At 37.9% G+C, this 23,599-nt stretch overlaps 1 protein-coding gene across 1 annotated transcript in view; it reads left to right on the top strand.

The window, feature by feature from the left end:
• ece2b (endothelin converting enzyme 2b) overlaps positions 1 to 23,599 on the top strand; it is a 96,998-nt gene that overhangs the window by 54,331 nt on the left and 19,068 nt on the right. Inside the window, 4 exon segments of the mRNA XM_048159847.1 lie at positions 5,615 to 5,759; positions 8,960 to 9,175; positions 19,610 to 19,701; positions 19,703 to 19,735. Of these exon segments, the coding sequence (XP_048015804.1) occupies positions 5,615 to 5,759; positions 8,960 to 9,175; positions 19,610 to 19,701; positions 19,703 to 19,735 (486 nt within the window).

Raw genomic sequence — 23,599 nt, 5'->3', positions numbered from 1 at the left:
AAGAGAGTGGGCGGGCTCTCTCAGCAAGAGCACAGCAGATACAATGAAACGAGCAAGTACTTCGTAAAATTTATAAATATTACTAGGGATGCACTGAAATGAAAATTCTTGGCCGAAACCGAAAAAGTGGAAATCAAGGCCAAAAACCGAAACACTGAAAGAAATTATGCTAATTATTAGTACCACTGCATTTATGGCTATGACTGTGTACTAACTTTACCAAAATTAAGGCATTGCAATTGCATAAATTAATATTAAAGTTTCAAAGAATAAATCAATTACAAATTATGCAAATATTTATTTAGCACATTGCAACAATGCACAGTATAAAATAAAATTCAAACTAAAATGTTTAACTTGACCCCACTCATGTGTACATTAAATAATAATGTCCTGTACTGTTCGGTGATAATGGCCGTATTGTTTCGGTGATAAAAGTCTTTCCGAAAACCGAAAATGCACTTTTGGGCCATTTTCGGCTGAAAATTTTCGGTGGATGAATATTCGGTGCATCCCTAAATATTACACCATTTAAACATTATTTAAAGTACATACGGAGTGACTGAACCAGTCTTTGTCATAGAATACACTTGTTTGTTCGCATTGAGTTGACAGTTTGAACGTTCTTGTGCCCATTTATTTATTTTCAAGATCTGAGGTGAATTAGACAGTGTTGTTTTCATTACAGCTAAAAATATATTCAAACTCACGTTAGATGCTTTTAACATTAAATAAAGCACAAACAGTACCTGATATTATCATCGCCATACTTTGTGTCGCTGTTCTAGCCACGACGTCGCAACATGGAAAAGATACCTTTTATCACTTGTTGCGGCGCGTCTGGTTAGGACACGGTGTTACTGTGATGAATGTCCAGCAGAATGATTCACTTTGTGTGAACTGTTGTCATTTTTGTGTGTCTTCATTTATTCATTCTCTTTCAGAGTTTTAAAACTCTCATGCTCTTTACAGGGGATGCTTCATGGAAAACATGATTTTTATTTATTTTTTGTTCTGTTGCAGTAGGGGAGAGCGGAGCACAACCTAACACTTTCTGACTTTCTCAGTTTGTGTAAATGTACTTAGGGTTCAGAGAATTTCTTTTGTTCCACATTAATTTCACACATGTCTGGTACAAATATGTGGCTTTGTTTCATTAATACAGTGTATACTTTTTTCTTTATTTACCCTGAAAGAAGGGAAGGGAAATGTGACAACATGCCCACATTGTAACGCAGTATTAAAAAGAACCCTATCTGCGCAACTGGACTTTAAGTATTAAAGAACTACCCAAAAAACAGATTGGAGTTTAAAATAATATCAGATTTGTCTAATTTTAAATAAACACAAAAAAATATTAGATGAAAAATTAGCTTAAATAAGAAATTTACTTTGGCTATTTTTAAATACATGTTCAGTGATATCTTCCAAATATTTCTGAATTTTGGCGCAATTTTTTCTCTATTTATTGTCGATATGGCAACTAGTAAATATGCTAAGTTTCTTCATGCTAGCGTGTGTGAAAGTATTTAAACCATGCGTGTTACAGCTAACCCCGCGCTCCCCTACAAGAATGTGTTGATGTATTTTACAAATACTTACTCTCCAGTCAAACAAATCAAACTAAGCTGTTAAAATGAGCAATGCAGAAATTGTCACAGATATTATGTCACAACCATTAAACTGAATGTATTACCACCCTCATTTACATAGCAGCCTATTCAGTATTCAGTATAACAACAGTATGATCAACAGTATAACAGTATGATCAACAGTACCTATTTTAGTATGCGAAGATTAGCCAATTATACTTGAGGTCATTAATATAAGAAGTCATAAATGTACAGAAAACAGTTTAGTAGTCTGGACACCCATGGCTAGGCGTTTATTACATAATGACTCATGACTAAATGGGCAAACATCTTGTGGATTAGGAACTAATTCTTTTTTTTTTTTTTTTCAGTTATAGAAAGGTAAGATAAGTCTGAACAATTATCCAGGTATGAATAATGGTCTCAAAACACAGAAAACCTGTATTTAAAAGCATTTAAAAATCTCAAATGGTGAACACAATACATGTAATAATATTGAACTGGAGAGAGAGCATGAATAACAGTCTTCTTTCTGTTGTAGACATTTGCATTAGCGATAAATTTTAACTGACTTTAATTTTAACAGAGAACTTACTGCAATGAATGAGTGAAATTTGATATGAATTCATATTGTTTCATGTGGCCCCTTTCATTTGCTGTTCACTTTTATTTCAAACAAGAAACTTGACACCTCTACTGTTGGTTTGCTGTGCAAGCAATGATATGAAACATGTATTTGATATGGTATCTAACTTGATTTATATTCATTGGGTGCTGAATAATGTTAAGAGACATGCAGTATATTTTGACACAGTAATCGATGAAGATGAGATTGCTCTTCTTTGGGAAGATTTTTATGAGAAGATTTTTATTATAAGGGAAAGTAAGGTGTAGCAAATTAGCTTAAAATAAATGTGAATAATTAAGCATAACTTGTTAATATTTGAATCAGTTAATCAAATTAACTTAATGTAGCTGAATTAATATTACAATCAATTAATCTGTTCAGCCAGCAAACACTCAGTATTGATCGTCTGTCAACTTTTCAAGAAGTATATTTTTCCATGGCCACAGAAAAATATTGCTTTCTTAGCACGTAGCTGTGATCGTAATTGTTATCAGGGACATTGGTTTTATAAGCAGACCAGAATCAACTCGCAAAGTGTGCACACATGTTGTGTTTAACTAAATCACAAACACATAACTAAACTAACTAACACACACACATACATGCATACAGTTTACCAAGGGAAAGAGAGAGCTGAAGCAGAATACAGGAAAGCGAGAAGTTAGAGCATTGTTTGAAATTCAGCAGATCAACAGCCTTGAGCAAACCATCAGTTTAGTTCTAACACGCGCTTCTTTAAGGGGTAAGGATACTTAATGTATCAGATAATGAGACTAAGTTTGATACTTGCATGTCTCGCCCATTTGAATTAAAACTCATGATGCAATTTGTGGAGGCTCCCTGTTGAATCTTTGCTGAGATTATCTTGATGAAAGAGAACCAGTTGGATTCAGAGGATCTTTGGTGAAAGGAAGGTCTAGGCCGAAGCCTAGCACAAGCTTGGGGTTCCTTAGAAGCTTCTAGTACAGCATCATCTTCACATCTGTGATCTTGTGATCAGTGATTTTAAAGGGTGAATATGTCACACCCTCTTGAGGTGTCTGAGCCAATAAGGAGTTCCTCGGAGGGAACTTTATGAGTCTTTGTGCCTTTGGCAGGATATTAGCATAAGACACTGGATTGGATGAATGAGAGAAGAACCTTCTAGATTCTTATAATACTAATGTGTCACAGAGTTAGTAACATGTAAGATTAAATAACAAATAGGAAACGGAAGTTAGAGTCCATCGATACCAAACATGCTACCCATGTGATTTTAGTTAAAGGTGCCCTAGAATTAAAAATTGAATTTACCTTGGCATAGTTGAATAACAAGAGTTCAGTACATTGTACAGTACAGTCTCAAACACCATTGCTTCCTCCTTCTTATTTAAATCTCATTTGTTTAAAAGACCTCCGAAGAACAGGCAAATCTCAACATAACACGACTGTTACGTAACAGTCGGGATCATTAATATGTACGCCCCCAATATTTGCATATGCCAGCTCATGTTCAAGGCATTAGACAAGGGCAGCCAGTATTAACGTCTGGATCTGTGCACAGCTGAATCATCAGACTAGGTAAGCAAGCAAGGACAATAGCGAAAAATGGCAGATGGATCGATAATAACTGACATGATCCATGATATTTTTAGTGATATTTGTAAATTGTCTTTCTAAATGTTTCGTTAGCATGTTACTAATATAGTGTTAAATGTGGTTAAAGTTACCATCGTTTCTTACTGTATTCACGGAGACAAGAGCCGTCGTTATTTTCATTATTAAACACTTGCAGTCTGTATAATGCATAAACACAACTTCATTCTTTATAAATCTCTCCAACAGTGTGTAATGTTAGCTTTAGCCACAGAGCACTATCAAACTCATTCAGAATCAAATGTAAACATCCAAATAAATAATATACTTACGCGATTAGACGTTGCATGACGAACACTTTGTAAAGATCCATTTTGAGGGTTATATTAGCTGTGTGAACTTTGTTTATGCTGTTTAAGGCAGTCGCGAGCTCGGGGGTGGGGAGCACGAGAATTTAAAGGGGCCGCAGCCTGAATCGGCGCATATTTAATGATGCCCCAAAATAGGCACTTAAAAAAAATGAATAAAAAATATATTGGGTATTTTGAGCTGAAACTTCACAGACACATTCAGGGGACACCTTAGATTATATATCATCATTTGAAAACACGTTCTACGGCACCTTACATTTGCAACTCTGAAACATTAATACCAAACTATTTCAAAAGAGAGAATGAATACATAGAATAAACCCTATAAAAGGAAAATCGTGGGAGGGGAAAATTGGATACACGTTTATACATTTCTCATGTGGTTATATATAGAATATATAGGATTAAGAGGGTTTATTTGTCCTTCCCAGAAAGAATGAAGTCAGAGTCTCTATCTTCTCTGCACATTCCTGACAGCAATAAAACAGGAACAGGACACCTATTCTGTCTGTGTGTTGCAGTTGTGGGGGATGGAATTGACAGAACTTGTGAGGGAGAGTTTCTGGATTATTCATTAAATAAAATTAATAATTGTGTCCAGATGCTACAAAGAATCAGTATTTGTCAGTGGCCAGACACAAACCTGCATCTCCCATGTGAGCAACATTGCTCCACATTTCAGGAGAAAGCGTTTAAACTGCAATGCCACAATTTGTCAACATTTTATTCTTACAAAAATGTACTGTGGTGTTACAGTGATGGAATCAGATAGTAATGCTGCCATCACATGCTATCAGAAATTTCCCACTTGCCACTTCTGAAGTCGTAATTACGAGTTTGTCGCAAATGCTTTGTTGTCATTCTTACCAATTTCTTGGGGAAATCTTATTAAATTCTAAATGTATCAAATATGTTTAGTCAATATCCAATGGATTCTGAATAAAATGTAGCATCCCATATTAACATTACCCACACTATTGTATACATTCACAGAGTAAAATCTCCAGAGTTAAATAACCTGTGCACAGAGTACATTTGGTCCCTCTCTAAATAGTGTTAAAATAACACTGAAGCAGAGTTAAAGTTAATGAGATAATTAAGCAATTAATAAGGCTGTGACTTAAGTCAGTTGTAGTTCTTGTGTTTCTCTTTTCTTCAGTGATTCTGCTTGTTAACAGCAGGTGTTCATCACTAATGAACAACCATTATTTAATTAATTGCTTAATTATCTCATTAACTTTAACTCTGCTTCAGTGTTATTTTAACACTATTTAGAGAAGGACCATATGTACTCTGAGCAGAGTTGATTTAACTCTGGAGATTTTGCTGTGCACCATGCTATCTTGATAGGCAGTGTACATAGTAATGCTAACCAGCAAATAGTAACAATTTAAAAAAAAAAATCAAACTTAAAAAGACTCTATGATCAATATTTGACTCTCTTTTAGGTGGGTTTCCGTAAGGGTGGTGTTCAGTTGTTTGGTCCACTGGGCAGGAGGACTCAGCTGGAGGTGGTTTTGGCCGGTCTGCTTTTCGCTTCACTTCTAGCGCTGTTTGGCTGTGCGATCACACTGGGAGTCCGCTATAACAGAGGTAACACACGCACACACACAGTGAAATTTGTTTAATGCACAATAACTTGTTGATAAATATGATGCCATGTAACACTGATTTATATAAAGCAGGCATGCTTTTGACATCAGTATTTTTATTTAGTATATAATTTCCCAGGTGTACATGCTAAATTTGACTAACATCCCCTTATAGATACTTAAAGGGATAGTTCACCCAAAAATGAAAATTATCCAAGTAGGGCTTGCTGCAGCTTGCAGTGGACGTGCAACTCCGCCCACATCCAAGTGTGACATCAGAAGCCACGCCCATGATGGAAAGTTCGGATCATTTTACTGACTCGGATCTTTGAATATCGTTCATCAAAACGAATGAATCTTTTTTTCAAGTCATTTCAGCAGAATATAATTAAAATATTACATGATAATAGCCAAATTAATTAACACATCAACTTATGTGACGTTTATCACATTTAGAAAAAAACAACAAAAAAAACTGCAATGCAAAATAATGAGAAACAGCAACGATTAATTTCATTGCTTTACTGGCTCTGTTAGTTCAGTTTAGCAGTCTGTTAGTTTACCTCACCTCCCGATCTGAAGCGTTCGTTCATCCCGTGACATGATAAATCTATGGTGTCTCCCCATCCCCGTGTTGAGTTATATTATAAAATATCCTGGCTCTTTCAAGCTTTATAATAGTAGTGATTTGCGTTCCTGATTTTGAAGTCCAAAAAAGCGCATCCATCCATCATAAAATATTTCCACACGGCTCCAGGGGGTTCATAAATGCCTTCTGAAGCGAAGCAATTGTTTTTTGTGAGAAAAATATCTATATTTAAATCTTTATAAAAACCCCTATTTGTTACATTTGTTATGATAAAGAATTGGGTGAGAGGGTTAAGTCTTCTCGATCTCGATGTTCAAAGTTAATGAGGATAAGCGTGCGATTTTCTCTCAAACCACTTTACCAGAAATCCAGCTAATTTCCAGCTAATTTCATTTGTTAAGGTTACAGTGATGGGTAGGTTTAGGGATCAGTGTTTGGTGTAGGGAATAGGCTATAAAACTGATTGACATGACCAATAAAATGGGCTGCCGGAGCGGCATGGGCCTGGCTTCTGGATGTGGGCCGGGTTGGACGTCCACCGCAGGCTGGCGAGCCCCTTCTCAAATTATTCCATGATTTACTCACCCTCAAGCCATCCTAGGTGTATATGACTTTTTTCTTTCAGACAAACACAATTTGAGTTATATTATAAAATATCCTGGCTCTTTCAAGCTTTATAATAGTAGTGATTTGCGTTCCTGATTTTGAAGTCCAAAAAAGCGCATCCATCCATCATAAAATATTTCCACACGGCTCCAGGGGGTTCATAAATGCCTTCTGAAGCGAAGCAATTGTTTTTTGTGAGAAAAATATCTATATTTAAATCTTTATAAACTAAAATAACTAGCCTCCAGCAGATGGCCTAGGCAAAAGAGTGACCTCTGACCTGACACATGACTTATTGATGAACACGGAAGGAAGAGCAGAGGATAGAGCAAAAACCAGTCTCAAATTAGACGAGAATGTTTAAAGAGAAATATCGGAGGATTTCGATATAAGAGAAGAGAAGCTTGAGTTTGTTGCCCAGCCCTATTTGTTTGAACCGTGAGAGACGTCTCAGCTTACGATACTCCTACATATATGTCATACATCGTGTTTTTCTTACAAAAATCCACTACTTCGCTTCCAAAGGCCTTTATTAACCCCTCAGAGCCGGATAGATTACTTTTATGATGGATAGATGCACTTTTTTGGGCTTCAAAATCTGGCCCTCCATTCATTACCATTATTAAACTTTGAAGAGCCAGGATATTTACTGTTCGTCAGAAGTCATATACGCCTAGGATGGTTTGAGGGTGAGCTTTGCTTCAAACTTGTATGAATTTATTTCTTTTAGAAACAACATTTAATGAGTAGTGTAATAATTTAATGAATATCTGTTTGGGTGAATTTAAAAAAATGGCAATACATCATCATGACTCACTTTAACATTAATACATCACTCAATTGGGTCAGCATTGAAGTACACATGGCTCGCTTACCATTTTCCGAGTGCTCTGATTGTAGGGCTGCAACGATTAATGCAAAATAAAAGTCTGTGTTTACGTAATATATATGTGTGTGTTCTGTGTATAATAATTATGTATATATAAATACACACACATACAGGTATAAAGTTTAGAAATATATGCATGTATTTTATATATATATATATATATATATATATATATATATATATATATATATATTTTATATTACAGATAAACATATATATTTTATATTACAGATAAACATATATATTTATATATAAATATAACATTTTTCTTAATATATACATGAATGTGTGTGTATTTATATATACATAATTATTATACACAGAACACATATATATTACGTGTAAACAGACTTTTATTTTGCAAACGATTAATCGCGATTAATCGTTGCAGCCCTATCTGATTGGTTAAAAAAATAATAATTTTTCACACACCTTGCCACTTGTATTTTTTTTGCATGTAACTGTGATGTTGCATTATGGAATTTGAATTATGAAATGCGTTCTTTAAAAACACAATGTGTGATTGTGTGATTAGAAGCATTTTCTTTCATGTACTTGCTTGTTATTGTAAAGAAAAAAGTTTCATCAAAACATGTTACATCATCAGAACATAAATTCCTAAGCTTAAAGTCCTGTTCACATCAAGACAAATGTTTGGTGTGAACATTTGGTGCCATAAACATTTCAATAAATAAAAGACTGTTAATGTGTCTGTCCAGAAAGACATGAACATTTGTATGCTGTCAATGTGGCTGTTTTTTTAACAGAGAGGTGTTCTAATCTCTTTTCCATCTCATTGCGAAGAAAACTGGCAAACAAATAAGATTTGTGCTGTTGGTCTCATGCCCAGAGCCACTGCTTTTGCATAAAACTATGACTTGATTGCGACTTGGGCAAATGGCATGGGAAAATCGGACCAACGTTTTGTGCCAAACATTCATGTTGGTATGAATAGGCCTTAATATTATTACTGTAATAAATAATTCAAATAGTATCATCCACAATCCAATAAAATCCCGATGGATAAAATCAACACCATTCTTGCATAATTTTTAACATTCAGTTTTATGTGACATTATGGGAGTTTAAACTATTTCTTGTTGTTTTTAACGCCCAGATCCGGCCCGTAGTATTTGTCTAACGGAGGCATGTGTAACCGTGGCCAGTAAGATCGTGGAAGCTCTGGATCGCTCCGTAGACCCGTGTCAGGATTTTTACCAGTACGCCTGCGGAGGATGGGTCCGCAAAAACCCCCTGCCAGATGGCCGGTCCCGCTGGAGCACGTTTAACAGCATCTGGGACCAGAACCAGGCTGTGCTCAAACACCTGCTGGGTAAGTGCTGGAAAACAAAAACACACACACACACACACACACACACACACACACACACGTGCTTATCTTTTTTTGTAGGATGGGATTTGCTTAGTAAATCTCACTCAGTGTTCACATAACAGAATATATTTAGAAAGACATCTAAATGATTTATTTGATTTTCCACGGGTAGAAACTGCTGCATTCATGCGTTTTGAAGAGTTTCACACTTCAGTTCTCTGTACTTGGCTTGTGTTTGTAGATCTGCTCAAAATCTTTCATCGATTCCTGCATTGCGTGATCTGATTACTTGTTTTCTCTGAGTGCATCCGTCACTGTCTGTTTGTTCAATAAGGGACGATGACTTTCTGCACCCATTATCTGTTTCTGGAACTTTAAATCCCCCCATTATTCATCATCACATGGATTTACAGTATAGTGCTTGCAAGGCTTTTTATAGGTTATGCTTTTTTCAAGAAATTTATAGTTACATTTTGTAAAAACTTCCATTCAAACTGGCAGTAATGATACCACTCACTTAGACTTGTAGACTAGGTAAAACTGCATGCCACCACAAAGCTAGGGTGTTCTGAATGTTTCCCAGGGTGTTACAATGTGGTTGCTAGCATGTTCTGAGGGGTTGCTAGGGTGTTGCTAGGTGGTTGCTATGGTATTACTCTGTGGATGTTAGGCTGTTCTGAGCGATTGGTCATTTGTTAGGGTGTTCTGGGTGATTACCAGCGTGCTGCAGTGTAGCTGCTACACATTTCTTGTTGATTGGCAGGGTGTTGCTAAGGGGTTGCTATGCTGTTCTTGATAGTTGCCAAGGCATTGCTAAATGGTTGTTAGGGTACAGTAAATGGTTTGCTAGTTTGTTCTGGGTGGTTGCCATGGCCATGGTGTTCTGGGTGGTTACCAAGGCACTGCTAGTTGGTTGCTGCACAGTTCTAGAAGGTTGCCTGACTGTTGCTAAGTGGTTGCTATACTGTTCTTGACGGTTGCTAGGATATTCTGAGTAGTTATCAGGACGCTGCAAGTTGTTTGCTAGGTTGTTTTGGGTGGTTGCTGGGGTGACGCTTGGTCATTTGCTTGGGTGTTTGGGGCAGTGCTGCTAGGTAGTTGCTACAACAGTTCATGATGATTGCCAGGGTGTTGCTAAGAGGTTGCTGTGCTGTTTTTTTATAGTTGCCAGGGTGTTGCTAAATGGTTGCTAGAACATTCAGTAGTTTGTTCTAGGTTGTTGAAGGTGGTTGCCATGGGGTTTCTAGGTGGTTGCTAGGGTATTGTCATGTGGTTTGACCTGGTGTTCTTGGTGGTTGCTAGGTGGTTATTTAGAGGATCAAAACAGCCCACCCACTGGAGCCCTTCCTTTAATGTAAGTCTGAGGGATTTTTTTACCCATTTATTATCCATCAGGCCCAAAACAGATCTGGTCTTTTAAGGCTGACCCACACTTATCAGATTTTCAAAATGTGAGAGACCCCAAACCACAGGATTTCTGATCGGTGTGACCCCGACATTCTTCTGAGCAGATTCAATCACTCAACAACACATCACACCACAGGAAAATCTGATAAGATAATCTGTAGAACCATCAAGATAATCATGATTTTACCTAGGATTGTCAGATTTGGGTTCAAAATTGGTCCGATTATCTTGTAGTGTCTGGGTGCCTTTAGAAAAATAATAGCACCTTTTCTCAAGCCATGTGATTTTATGTTGGCTTAGCATTCATTACACACTGTTTTGTACAAACTCTAAGAATGATTAATAGCAGTATTGATGTTTGCCTTAGCAAACAACACTAACTAATGGAAAGTCAACCATAATTGGGGAGTCTCATCAATCTCTCTCTCCCTCTCATTCCCACTATTTATATCTGAATGCAACTTTTCATTTTTCAAAAAGACTATTTATTGAATTCACGGGTTTACTTATTTGCTGCCTTGCAAGCTCTAGAGTTCTGGAAATGCTAATGTAGTCTCTTTTGTGTTTAAATGCATTGCTCCATCATCCTCCCTCTCTCTAATTGTTGGTCTATTTTACTCTTCCTGTTTGATTTAATAACCTGTTGTAATGCACTGGCTTTGATCAAGCTCTCTCTCTCTGTCTAATGAATGCACTCTCACACTGGGGTCCCTGCAGCCGTTTTGCCCTGATGACACGCCATCACATTGACTCTGCATGTTGCATCACCCCCGCAGCCAGCTCCATCCAAATCACACGACGCTGTTCTCTCAACATTCTGCACATTTAATAACACTCGACTTACATCAACATAGTTTTGATCTCAGATTACTCTTAGATATTTGATACATCTTCTGTGGTTCTTTGTGGTGTGTGTGTTCGGGCAAGTGAACACCTCAGCATGCTGAAGTGAACACAACGCTCCAGCGAACAGTAAATGAAGAGTATTCTCTAATGACCTAAATCAGAGAACTAGTGCAGCCCCCTGAAGAGATAGATAGAGAGAGAGAGAGAGAGAGAGAGAGAACAGAAAGGAAGAAAATGTTTAGAAGAAGTGGTGGGATAAAAGGTGCTTACACTGGATTTTAAGCTTGTGTAATTATTTTGGCTCCACCATGAATATGGGCGACAGTACATGACATCACACTCCAGTGCTTCTGTATTGCAAAACTGATAATCATGCCAGGGTGTTCTGGGTGGTTGTTAGATCATTTCTAGGTGTTTGCTATGGTGTTATGGGTGCTTCCCAGGGAATTGCTAGGTGGTTGCTGTGGTGTTTGATAGAAGGTTCTAGGAGGTTGCCAAGGTGTTGCTAAGTGGTTGCTAGGGTGTTCCAGGTTGATTACCCGAGGATTTCTAGGTGGTTACCAGGTTGTTGCTAGGGTCGGGAACTGAGAACTGGTTCTTATCCAGAACCGGTAGTGTTTTTGAAAAGTACCGGAACCATGCAAAATTTCTAAGTTTCGGTTCCGAAAACGGTTCTGCTGTGATGGGTGAGCAAAGTGTGAGGAGCATATCCTTTAATAGAGACGTCTCACTCCATGAATATTATATCAGTGAATGCTCGGAAAAGCCCTTGGGCTACTCATATACATCAGATATCAATGCAGAGAGCGAATGAGATGCACAAAACTGCACGATAAATCTTTCAAAGATTGCGTTCTCGATTTCATCACTCACATGATCTAATTCCTAAGTGTCAACGATTTGCCAGTGTATATTAGATCTTTGACAAAAATAAAATCGTGACATTCAAATCTGCATTTGCGCTGCCGCAGATCTAGTCATTTTTAGATATAAACAGCTTCACGAACAATCATTTCAAACACACAGTATCATTATTTCTGTTACAAATATTCCTATTATCACAGAAGTATACAAAAGTGTATTATTCAGATATAAACGCTGATGTCTACATTACCGATCAAAATTGAATAAATCACCTTTTGAAAGTAACTGGGTGCTTCAAATAACGACTGTATCAATTGCATTGTTACGCCACTAGGTGGCAACAAATTGTGGTTAAAAATGTATCCATCACTGAATCATTCTTTCAGAAACAAGTGAAGTCTTTATGAATCTAACTTAGAAAAATATTATGTTTCACCTGTCTGGATCTTACATGTGTGTTCAAGCATCGTATTTGTGTTGAATTTGTGGTAAAACTTTACAATAAGGTTCATTAGTTAAACATTAGTTAATGTGTTAACTAACATGAACTAACTACGAGCAATACATGTGTTAGTGTATTTGTTAATCTTTGTTAACGTTAATAAAAAAATACAGCTGTTCATAGTTTGTCCATGTTAGTTCACAGTGCATTAACTAATGTTAATACAACTCTTGATTTTAATAATGTATTAGTAAATGTTGAAATTAACATTAACAAAGATTAATAAATGCTGTAGAAATACAGCTCATTAGTAAATGTTAATGTCATTAATGAACCTTATTGTAAAGTGTTTAGCGAATTTGTTGAGATTAGCAGTCTGTGAAACTAATTTTACATATATAATTAACACAAAAATGACTGTTTGTGTTGAGTATTATGCATTTTTCCCCTTACTACTATTTTAATTGGTTTTAATTTTTATGGAAACGGAATCGGAAACCGGAATCGTTACACCGTGTCTACACCAGACGCGACTGTTGTCGCATCGCATCGCGCTGCAACAGCTAAAAGCTGTCTACGCTGAATGTGACAAACCTGGGTTGTTGCTGGGTGTTTGCTAGAGTGTTTTTGGTGGTTGCCAAGGTGTTACTAAGTAGTTGCTTGTGTCTTCTGGGTGGTTACCAGGGTATTTCTAGGGTGTTCAAGGTTGGTTACCAGAGTGTTGCTAGGTGGTTACCAGGATGTTCTGGGTGGTTTCAGTGTGTTGCTGGGGGGTTGCTAGGGTTGTATGGATGGTTTCTAGAGCATTGCTTGGTGTTTTGCTTAGGTGTTTTGGGTGATTTGTAGGGTGTTACTAGGGTGTTAGGGTGTGGTTGCTAGGTGACTACTTACTGGCCCAAGTCATAAAATAAATTTTTGTTTACACTCCAGGGCTTTTGCATAAATGATTTTAACTAAAAAATATAATTTGAAATTGAAAGGGATATTTTTAAACAAAAACAAAAGCGGAGAGTCGTGAAGTCAGATTATGTGTTTGTAAGTGTGTGCTTTGCCCTCACACAGAGCAACTCCGATAAAGACAAATGAGCACTTTGTGCCAGAGCGCCTGCTTGATGGGCACCTTTTGCCCAGAAAACACAAACAAACATAAGCAAAATCTGGAAATGGAATGAGATCAGCTCTGAATTCTGCTAGACGAGCAGCGAGTCATGCCAAAACCCATTCCTTTCTCACCGTGTGTCCTCTCTCTAGACTAGACCTGCTGACCGGTAATTGGACTGCCACTGTTCCCCTGAGAATTTATTACTTGAATATTTCTGCCTCCTGTTTCTTAATGTAATTGCACTGTTAGAAGGAGAAAATACTACAGAGAAGAAAAATGAGCAAGAATAGAGGGGAGAGGGGAGTAAGAGGTGGTTTAGGTATTGTTTGCTTGAACGATCATGTTATAGATTAATTACACCATCGCTCTTTCGCAAAACACAGATGTGTATAAAAACACAAAGAGCAGGGGGAATTATTCCTCCTCTAAAGAAGTGTGAGGTGTATTACCATGACAACAACTAAGCACCAATCACAGATCACAATGACAAGGATAATTGTGTGCTCAGGAGTGGGTGGTTGCATGTATATTTGCGACTCATCATTTGTGTGCCTTTATCTGTTTGTTCACACCCCTGTGTGTTCTTTGTTTGGATGAGATGTTAGGCAACTATACGCAGATCAGGCATAACATTATGAGCACTGACAGGTGAGGTGAATAACACTGATGATCTTTTCATCATGGCACCTGTTAGTGGGTGGATATATTAGGCAGCAAGTGAATATATTGTCCTCGAAGTCGATGTGTTAGAAGCAGGAATAATGGGCAAGTGTAAGAATTTGAGCGAGTTTGACAAGGACCAGATTGTGATGGCTAGATGACTGGGTCAGAGCATCTCCAAAACTGCAGCTCTTGTGGGGTGTTCCCGGTCTGCAGTGGTCAGTATCTATCAAAAGTGCTCCAAGGAAGGAACAGCGGTGAACCGGCGACAGGGTCATGGACGGCCAAGATTCACTGATGCATGTGGGGAGCGAAGCCTGGCCCATATGGTCTGATCCAACAGATGAGCTACTGTAGATCAAATTGCTGAAGAAGTTAATGCTGGTTCTGATAGAAAGGTGTCAGAATACACAGTGCATCACAGTTTGTTGCACCGCCGAAAGCGCCAACAGTGGGCACGTGAACATCAGAACTGGACCACGGAGCAATTGAAGAAGGTGGCCTGGTCTGATGAATCACGTTTTCTTTTCCACGTGGATGTTACTTTGACACGTACCACCTACCTAAGCATTGTTGCAGGTCATGTACACCCTTTCATGGAAACGGTATTCCCTAGTGGCTGTGGCCTCTTTCAGCAGGATAATGCTCCTGCCACAAAGCAGAAATGGTTCAGGAATGATTTGAGGAGCACAACAATGAGTTTGAGGTGTTGACTTGGCCTCCAAATTCCCCAGATCTCAATCCAATCGAGCATCTGTGGGATGTGCTGAACAAACAAGCCCGATGGAGGCCCCATCTCGTAACACACAGAACTTAAAGGATCTGCTGCTAACATCTTGGTGGCAGATACCACAGCACACCTTCAGGGGTCTAGAGGAGTCCATGCCTCGACGGGTCAGGGCTGCTTTGGCAGCAAAAGGGGGGCGAACACAATATTAGGAAGGTGCTCATAATGTTATGCCTGATCGGTGTACATTAGATGACTTTTTTGAAGAAAATGTGAGTTTGTCCAGATCCTTTTTTACTTTTTTTATTTATTTATTTTTTTACAATTCATTAAAAATGAAATGTATACATACAATTACACATCTTCTATGCTGAATATAAGCAGTGAAGCAATTTTGTTACAACATTTAATAATTCATATTTAAAGGTCCCGTTTTTCGTGTTTTTTTGAAGCTTTGATTGTGTTTATAGTGTGCAATATAACATGTTCATGTTTTGTGTGTAAAAAACACAGTATTTTTCACATAATTTACTTTTCTGTATACCGCTGTTTTCACTGTCATAAAAACGGGCTGATGACTTCCTTGTTCTATGAAGTCCCTCCTTCAGAAATACGTAACGAGTTCTGATTGTGCCAGCGGTTCCTGTGTTGTGATTCGACAGCAGTTTAGCGCATCTTGCCCGGAAAAGTCACGCCTCTTACCATAACGTGGAGATGCACGCGCTCAGTGTTATTGTAAACATGTCTTTAATTTTACCCTATCAATTTGAGCCGGAATCAGACCCGGTGATTGGACTGCGGGATGAAAATAACAGCGTTTCGGCGACATGGCGACAAACACACTCTACCAACGCAACTCTTGTGTATTCCTGTGGGCGGAGGTTAGTCAAAAAACTGTTTTAGTGACGTCATTAAAGAAGGAAGTAGAGGGATGTAGTCCAAACTGGCCGTTCGATGTAGGCGACTTCTGTTAAATAAAATATCTCGCTTGGCATTGAACTTTGAGCTTTAAAATTTTACAGATTTTATTTATACTCTAACAACAACATTACACATTAACTAAAGTTTGAAACATGGGATCACGAAGAACGGGACCTTTAATAAACAGTTATCTGGTGCTAGTCATGTGGTGCTACCAACATGCAGAAAAATAAAGGAAAGAAATCATAACCCTGCAGACCCTCTTGACTATATGTCAAGGTCAGCAAGTCTTATAAAATATTAAAAATAATTTAACCTTTTTATGACATGGTAAATTTCTGATTGTAAAATGTCACAAGGTGATACTCCCCCAAAACATATTTATGCATTAGCAATGAAAAACTATATATATGTCAAATATAAACTTTTGAAACTATTTTCGAAAATAATGAAAAGGATATATACACTCACATGTTTTTCATTTCCTTTCTTTATCTTGGGCATTCGTATTTGTCATTGACCCTACTAAAGATTAATACTGTTCTGGGTGGTTGATAGACGGTTGCTTACTGACCCAATCAAATGTGCCCATCCTCAAGTCTTTATAATATTTTGTATTTCTAGGGAGTTTTGTCATCTTATTATTCACCAAATTAAAAAAAAATCCAACCCATTGGACTCATTGGAAAAAAAACAAAAAAAAACATGCCTGTGGCGATAATTTGTCCTAAAAAATTAATGTCGTTCTGGCAACATTTTATTATGTTGGTTGATGTATATATTGCTGCAGTCTGAAAATGAAATGTTCAGTGAATGGCGCTAAAAGGAAATGCTCTTTCACGTTTAACGTACCACCTACCCAATTCCTAACCGGTAGTGTTGACAAAAGCAAACGTTAGAGAAAAATGCATTTGCTGAAACCACTATGCCATTTTTAACTTGTTTCTACAAGTACTTGAGGTGTGACTTGTGTATCACATGACTTGTACCCAAGTAATGCTGTATCAGGTGAGCTTTCAAACAAGTTTACTATGTCTGAAAAGCTACTCGAAGTTAGCTACATTGAAAACAGATAGGCGCTCATATCCTACATACAGCTCCTGATCGGGGTGAAGTTTGGGGGGGTGGGTTGAGTTGTCCTCAAAATGATAAGAACGCACATATACCTTTTATGGGGAGTATTTTAACTTAAGTGCTGCAAGCCATACTTGTTTTTTGTTGTGTTCATAAGTTAATTGTATTGTTGACTACTACTTTGAAAAGTGTTGTATTATGATGTAATGTGTGAGAACACAAGTGAAAGAGTACACTTTCTACTACCCGGCAGCTAATGGTTCTGTAGAAAGGTTCAACCGTGTGCTCAAACACACTGTCCAAATGGCCATCCAGCAGCATCAGCCATGGTAACTGATTTCTTGCAGGTGAACCGTGCCACTCCACATGCTGCAACTGGCACTTTACTATTTCAGCTTCTCTATGGAAGGCAAATGCGCACAACTGCTCCTGTGCTCCTGCCATCTGACATGACTGTTCACAGCATTGTTACGCGGCTACAACACAAAATGAAAAAGTATGTTGATGCTAAGCGGGGTGCTCGCACTCCTGGTTTCCAGGAGGGGATAAAGTGATGGTCCGGAACCCCATGCATGTTCCTAAGGGACACATAAAGTTTACCGATCCTCTCGTGGTTTCCAAAAGACTTGGGGTGGATACATACGTTCTTTTTGATGAAAAGACATGGAATGCTTCCCATCGCACTGCATTTCCATGTACACCAACAACTCCGGCTGAGAACACTGCTCATGCCACTGAACCTAAACGTGATTATCTGAAGCCTAGTTGTTTAAAGGACTATGTTACTTAACTCTGATGTGATATTCTTGAAAGTGTTATATTCTTATTCTTAGGGTGGTGATTTGCGATTTGCTTTGGCAGCCAACAACAGCACAGCTTAATCCTGCACTCAGTAATGTTCAAAAAGTTTCTGCATAATTCATTTGCTCTTTTTACCCCATTTTAACAATGGTTTCCTATAGAGACCGGAACAGGACAGCATACAAATGGAAGTTAGAATCCATCATGGCTGCTCACATCGTTTACTCAGGAAAAAGGTGGATGCATATGGAGCTGGTTATGTGATGCAAACATCAAGATGTATTAGTTTACAAAACTTACAGTATGGTAAAAGGGTTTTGAGGTGCAAGGAACTGTGCAAAATAAGTCTTTATTAATTGATAATCTGACCCTGTAATTGTAATTTATGTGAAAAAGAATAAAAGTTGTAGGTGCCAATAATGTTCGATAAATCTGGATACTGCAGTTAATTGTATGCATAGGCAAGTTCTTGGAGTTTTGAAAAAATGTAGGTAGAGGCATGTTTTTCCTAATGAGCCTATGTTGTCAAAAACCACAAGAGTGTTTACATGGTTCAGGAAGTTAACCTGCATGGCTTGGTTGTTTCCCTGTTGAGTCCAATATGCACCCAGCACTGCCAATCACCTGTTCCGGGTCTATCCTCTTAATTTTGCCATTTTTAATGTAAATAAAGTTAGCATGACAGTGGCAATGCTTTTCCCCTCTGCCTGTCTTCCCACTGGCAGCTGCGACACACAGTGTTTTGACTGCGACTGATGGCAGAGGTTATTGAGGATGAAAACCACCCTGGTTGTTTGGCTCGCCAACGGCATCTGCATTTCGTCACGTTTTCTCATGCAAGGGCAGCTGTCATGGATGTGACATTAAAAAGATAGATGACAGGACCCTTTTTTTGCAATTCTTCCAGTTCTGACTCAGTTTACCTCCACTGCATTGCTTGTGCTTACGTACCATCATTCCATGCAACGGGAGCCAATCAGAGGGCACCGTCTTGTCAGTTTGTCAGGCAGCTGGAGAAACTCAGATTGTTGTTTCATGACCCTGTGCGTTGACCCCGCGCAAGTTGTTCTCCCTGCTGTCATGTTTGTTTACCCTAACGATGGTACTCCAAGCTTCCCCTTAACTATGTGACGCTCCTCTCTCTCGTCCTTCATGTCCTGTCTTTTATTTCTGTGGGGGACAATTTTGCCTTAGCATCAAGCTCAAGAATATTTCACCTAAAAATGAAAATTGTCATCTTTTAGTCACCCTTTTAGTCACCCAATGCTGTTCCAAACACAAAAGAAGCCATTTTGAAGAATGTTTTGATGAAAGCATAGGGCAGTTGAGCTCCAAAAAGTAAAAACAAAACAAACAAACAAACAAAAAAGCCTATATCTATACCTTGGCCTAGACCTAATTTAGTTTTAAGGTAAAGAGCAGCTTGAACATTCCTTGTTTTGTATTCTATGGAAAAAAGAAATGTGGATATAAAATTGGTAATAACATGAGGGTGAGTAAAGGGTGACGATTTTCATCTTTTGATGAGATTTATCAAATGTTACAATTTTGTGATGCAACTCAAATGCTATTTCTTATGTGTTCCTGTAGAAAATGGCACCTTTAACTCAAGCAGTGAGGCAGAGAGAAAGACGCAGTCCTACTATCTTTCCTGTCTAAATGAACAACGAATAGAAGAACTTCGGAGCCCAGCCACTCATCGACTTGATTGCAAAGGTGAGTGTTTCTGTGGCGCCCCCTCTGGTGTGGAGGGTAAACAGTGCAAAATGTTTAATGGAATTGGGAACCTTTTCCATTTCAAGAAGGCATTTCTTTAAAGGAACACTCCACTTTTTTTAAAAATTGGCTCATTTTCCAACTCCCCTAGAGTTAAACTGTTGAGTTTTACCATTTTCGAATCCATTCAGCGGATCCGGGTCTGGCAGTACCACTTTTAGCATAGCTTAGCATAGTTCATTGAATCTGATTAGACCGTTAGCATCTCGCTCAAAAATAACCAAAGAGTTTCGACGGAAAATGAAAAGTTGCGATTTTCTAGATATGGCTTGGAACTAGACTCTCATTCCGGCGTAATAATCAAGGAACTTTGCTGCCGTCCCATGGGTGCAGCAGGCGCAATGATATTATGCACCGCCTGTGACCCCCTGTTTGCACAGGGAGCGTGCCTTGCAACCATGGAGACATTTGTGAGAGACGCTGCGTAATATCATTGCGCCTGCTGCACCCATGGGACGACAACAAAGTTCCTTGATTATTACGCCGGAGTGAGAGTATAGTTCCTATATCGGCCTAGAAAATCTCAACTTTTTTCCGTTTGTCTTAGTACACAATGTAACTACAGAAGAGTCAGGTTTTAAATAGGAAAAATATTGAAACTCTTTGGTTATTTTTGAGCGAGATGCTAACGGTCTAATCAGATTCAATGAACTATGCTAAGCTATGCTAAAAGTGGTACCGCCAGAACCAGAGATTGGCTGAATGGATTCAAAAACGGTAAATTTCAACTGTTTAACTCTAGGGGAGTTGGAAAATGAGCATATTTTCAAAAAAAGTGGAGTGTTCCTTTAAGGTACAGCTAATGCAAACATTACAAAAATACCCATTTTTCATGAATCAAGTTGTTTACTATACAAAATCATGGTAACATGATCATTTAAAATTGTCCCCTTTGACAGATGTAACATGTATAAAATGTAAAACAAACTGATAAAAAAGAGAACTTTACTTGTCCTTGCAGAGATGCAGAGATCATATTCTTTCTAATGCAATTGTGCATATTTACTACAGCAAAACACAGGGGTGAAGAGGCACAAAGGTATACTTGTGAAGCAAAAAAATACTTAAAAATATAGTAAATGTCACTGGATTTTGTGTGTGTGTGTGTGTGTGTGTGTGTGTGTATTTGTGTTTACAAAGCTGGTGTCAGCTATTCATTTGTAGTCATTTTTATGTATATTAATTAGGGACACAAAAACACCAATTTTGTAGAATGACCTTTGATTTAATTTAATGCCTGGTTAATTTTTTTGATTGGTTTTCTGTGCATCTCCTAAAAATAGTTCTTTATTTGAACTGAGGAAGATACCTTATCTCAAACGGCTACGATACTATCAATTCCTCTCGGTTTAAAATCAGCGAGCCTTGAAATTATGTAGACATCCTTCAGTGAAAGACGTTTTCATGCACTTCTATCTCTCTGAATCAGCCATTTTGAAGAAGAAAGCTCTGAAACTAACCCTCAGCACAGACCTGAAAGATTAATCCATGTTACATACACAAAGCAGTGATGTCAAACAGCTCTTCATCTACCTAATTTACAGCCCTCCCCACACACAGCTGCCTTCTGGAAGGTTTAAAAGAGATACGGTTGGGAAGATGGAGAGCGAAAAATTTACACTGCCTCTGATGAGCTGCCTTTACAAATGCTACCCTTCTCTTATGTCTTTCTCTCAATCTGTCACTCTTTCTGCCATCTCGTATCATTGGGATTCACAGTGATAGAGCATATAGTGTTGAAGATAACTGAGAATAGGTTTATTCTCAGAGGCGAGACAGATTTAATTGCCTTTGATATTAGGTGTCAGCCCGAACACATCAGCCTGAGTAATGTTCTTCAAGCTTTTGTCTTTTTTCACACTTCCAGAATGTAATACCTTTGATCTGAACATCTTAAAATCAACATGAAATGGCATTTGCAGCTTATTTTACTTCAGTAATGTGATATATTTCAACAAAAAAAAAAAGTATTCAACAAGAAAATGAATGTGAATTGGAACCTGGGCTTTCCAAATCAGAATGGAAAGAGATCTGAAAGTGAATTTGCAGCCAGTTGTGTAGAGAATTATTATTATTATTATTAAATTTATTATGAATATTTAAAAAAAAATAATAGAAAGTAATATTTAGAAAAATATTATTGTGAATATTTAAAAAAAAGAAAATAATATTTGCACCCTGGAATTTATTTTCAGAGCATTTTTTAAAAAACTTTTATTAGGACATATTTTGTGATCTTATTTTATTATCTTTTCATCAAAATACAATACTATTCAATCAGTTCATTGAAATTATTTAGTATTCTCACATGGTTGTTAACCAGGGCTGTTTGTGGTGTGATGGAATTTTTGAACTAATTAATAATGAACTAACAGTTCTTTTCTTCTACAGGCCTAATAAGGTAACTTTTAAATAGAGAAATAGTCACTAGGACTGAGTGTTGTAACAAGTGGAAAAATTCTGCTGTGCTGGTTAGACAGCATCCTTCTAAGGATAAAAAATAGTCTTTGAAAAATTGCTGAACTATTAACCCGGTGATATTTATGATCATGTGATTCAGTTGTTCTAATCTAAATTTACTCCGCCAGTAAGCGGGGCAGAGGAACTGAGATGTTTTTCTTAAATCTGAACCAATCATATTAAGACTGATTATAATGAGTAATAGATCATGCTGTACTGACTGTGAAATGTACCTGAAATCCTATAAAACCTGCTGTATTCCTTTGTTCGGAGAGAGATTCTCTGGGATTGATGGGAACTCTCCCGGCCGTGATTAAAGCTTTGAAGGACAACAACTGGAGTCTCTGGTTATTGCTGTAGAGCAAGTCAGGTTAGGGAACACTAGGTTTAAGAGGGTCAAGATGCTGACCAAGATATTATTGAGTGTCGATTAGGAGACGCTCCGAGAGATCATATATTATTGAGTGTCGATTTGGAGAGGCTCCCAAGTGTATTATTGAGTGTCGATTTGGAGACGCTGTGAAAGATCAGGAAATTTATTGAGTGTGGATTAGGAGACACCCCAGGAACAGGTAAACTTAAGTCAGGTGCGTCTTGGAAAATCTACCACAGTTGAAACAACGTGAATGTACTGAAATGTGTCTGTGCATAAATGCGATCAGTGCATTGAGACCGCACTTAAGTGCTTAAACGCACTTAAACGGTTTGTTTGTGCATCAATATAAGAGACTCATGTGTGCTTACTATACGACTCCACAATCATGTTTACCTTGATCATCCATCAAAACTTTACTAGCGAGACGCTGGTTTGTTTCATCCAGCCGAGAAACTTAGTTTGTGTATCATCTGGCCATACAGCGGTGGGGTGTTTTGATGTTACGTTCAGTTTGTATTTCACACAACGTGATGCTTGAGGGCTTGTGCTCTCCAGAAACAATCACAGAATGCACTGGAATGATCAATTCACTGAAAATGCAATGTGAGTCTCTATTCTCGTTGCCCTTTCTGATGCAATCAACCTTGTTTTCTTTAGTACTCTTTTACAGGTGCTTGCGACATTGTAGATGCTCAGTATTATAAACTTGCAACTTGTAAGATCATCTAACTGCGTGATGTAAATTACTTTAATAATGCAATTTCATGTGCTTCAGTAATTTATTTGCATTAAAATATTTTAACGCGTTAACGAATGAATCACATGCGTTAACGCGTTAACGTCGACTACCCTGGTTATTACTTATTAAATCAGTTGTTTATTGCATTGTTTTCCCAGCTAATTAAATATGGATTATAAAGCAACTGTCTGTGTCGTGCACTTTGTGCCACCCGCCCCCACCGTCTCAA

The sequence above is a fragment of the Megalobrama amblycephala genome, linkage group LG16 (genome assembly GCF_018812025.1).
Source record: "Megalobrama amblycephala isolate DHTTF-2021 linkage group LG16, ASM1881202v1, whole genome shotgun sequence".
In the NCBI taxonomy this organism is placed as follows: domain Eukaryota; kingdom Metazoa; phylum Chordata; class Actinopteri; order Cypriniformes; family Xenocyprididae; genus Megalobrama; species Megalobrama amblycephala.
The sequence above is the reverse complement of the archived record's forward strand: the minus strand, read 5'-3'. Positions and strand labels throughout refer to the sequence as shown.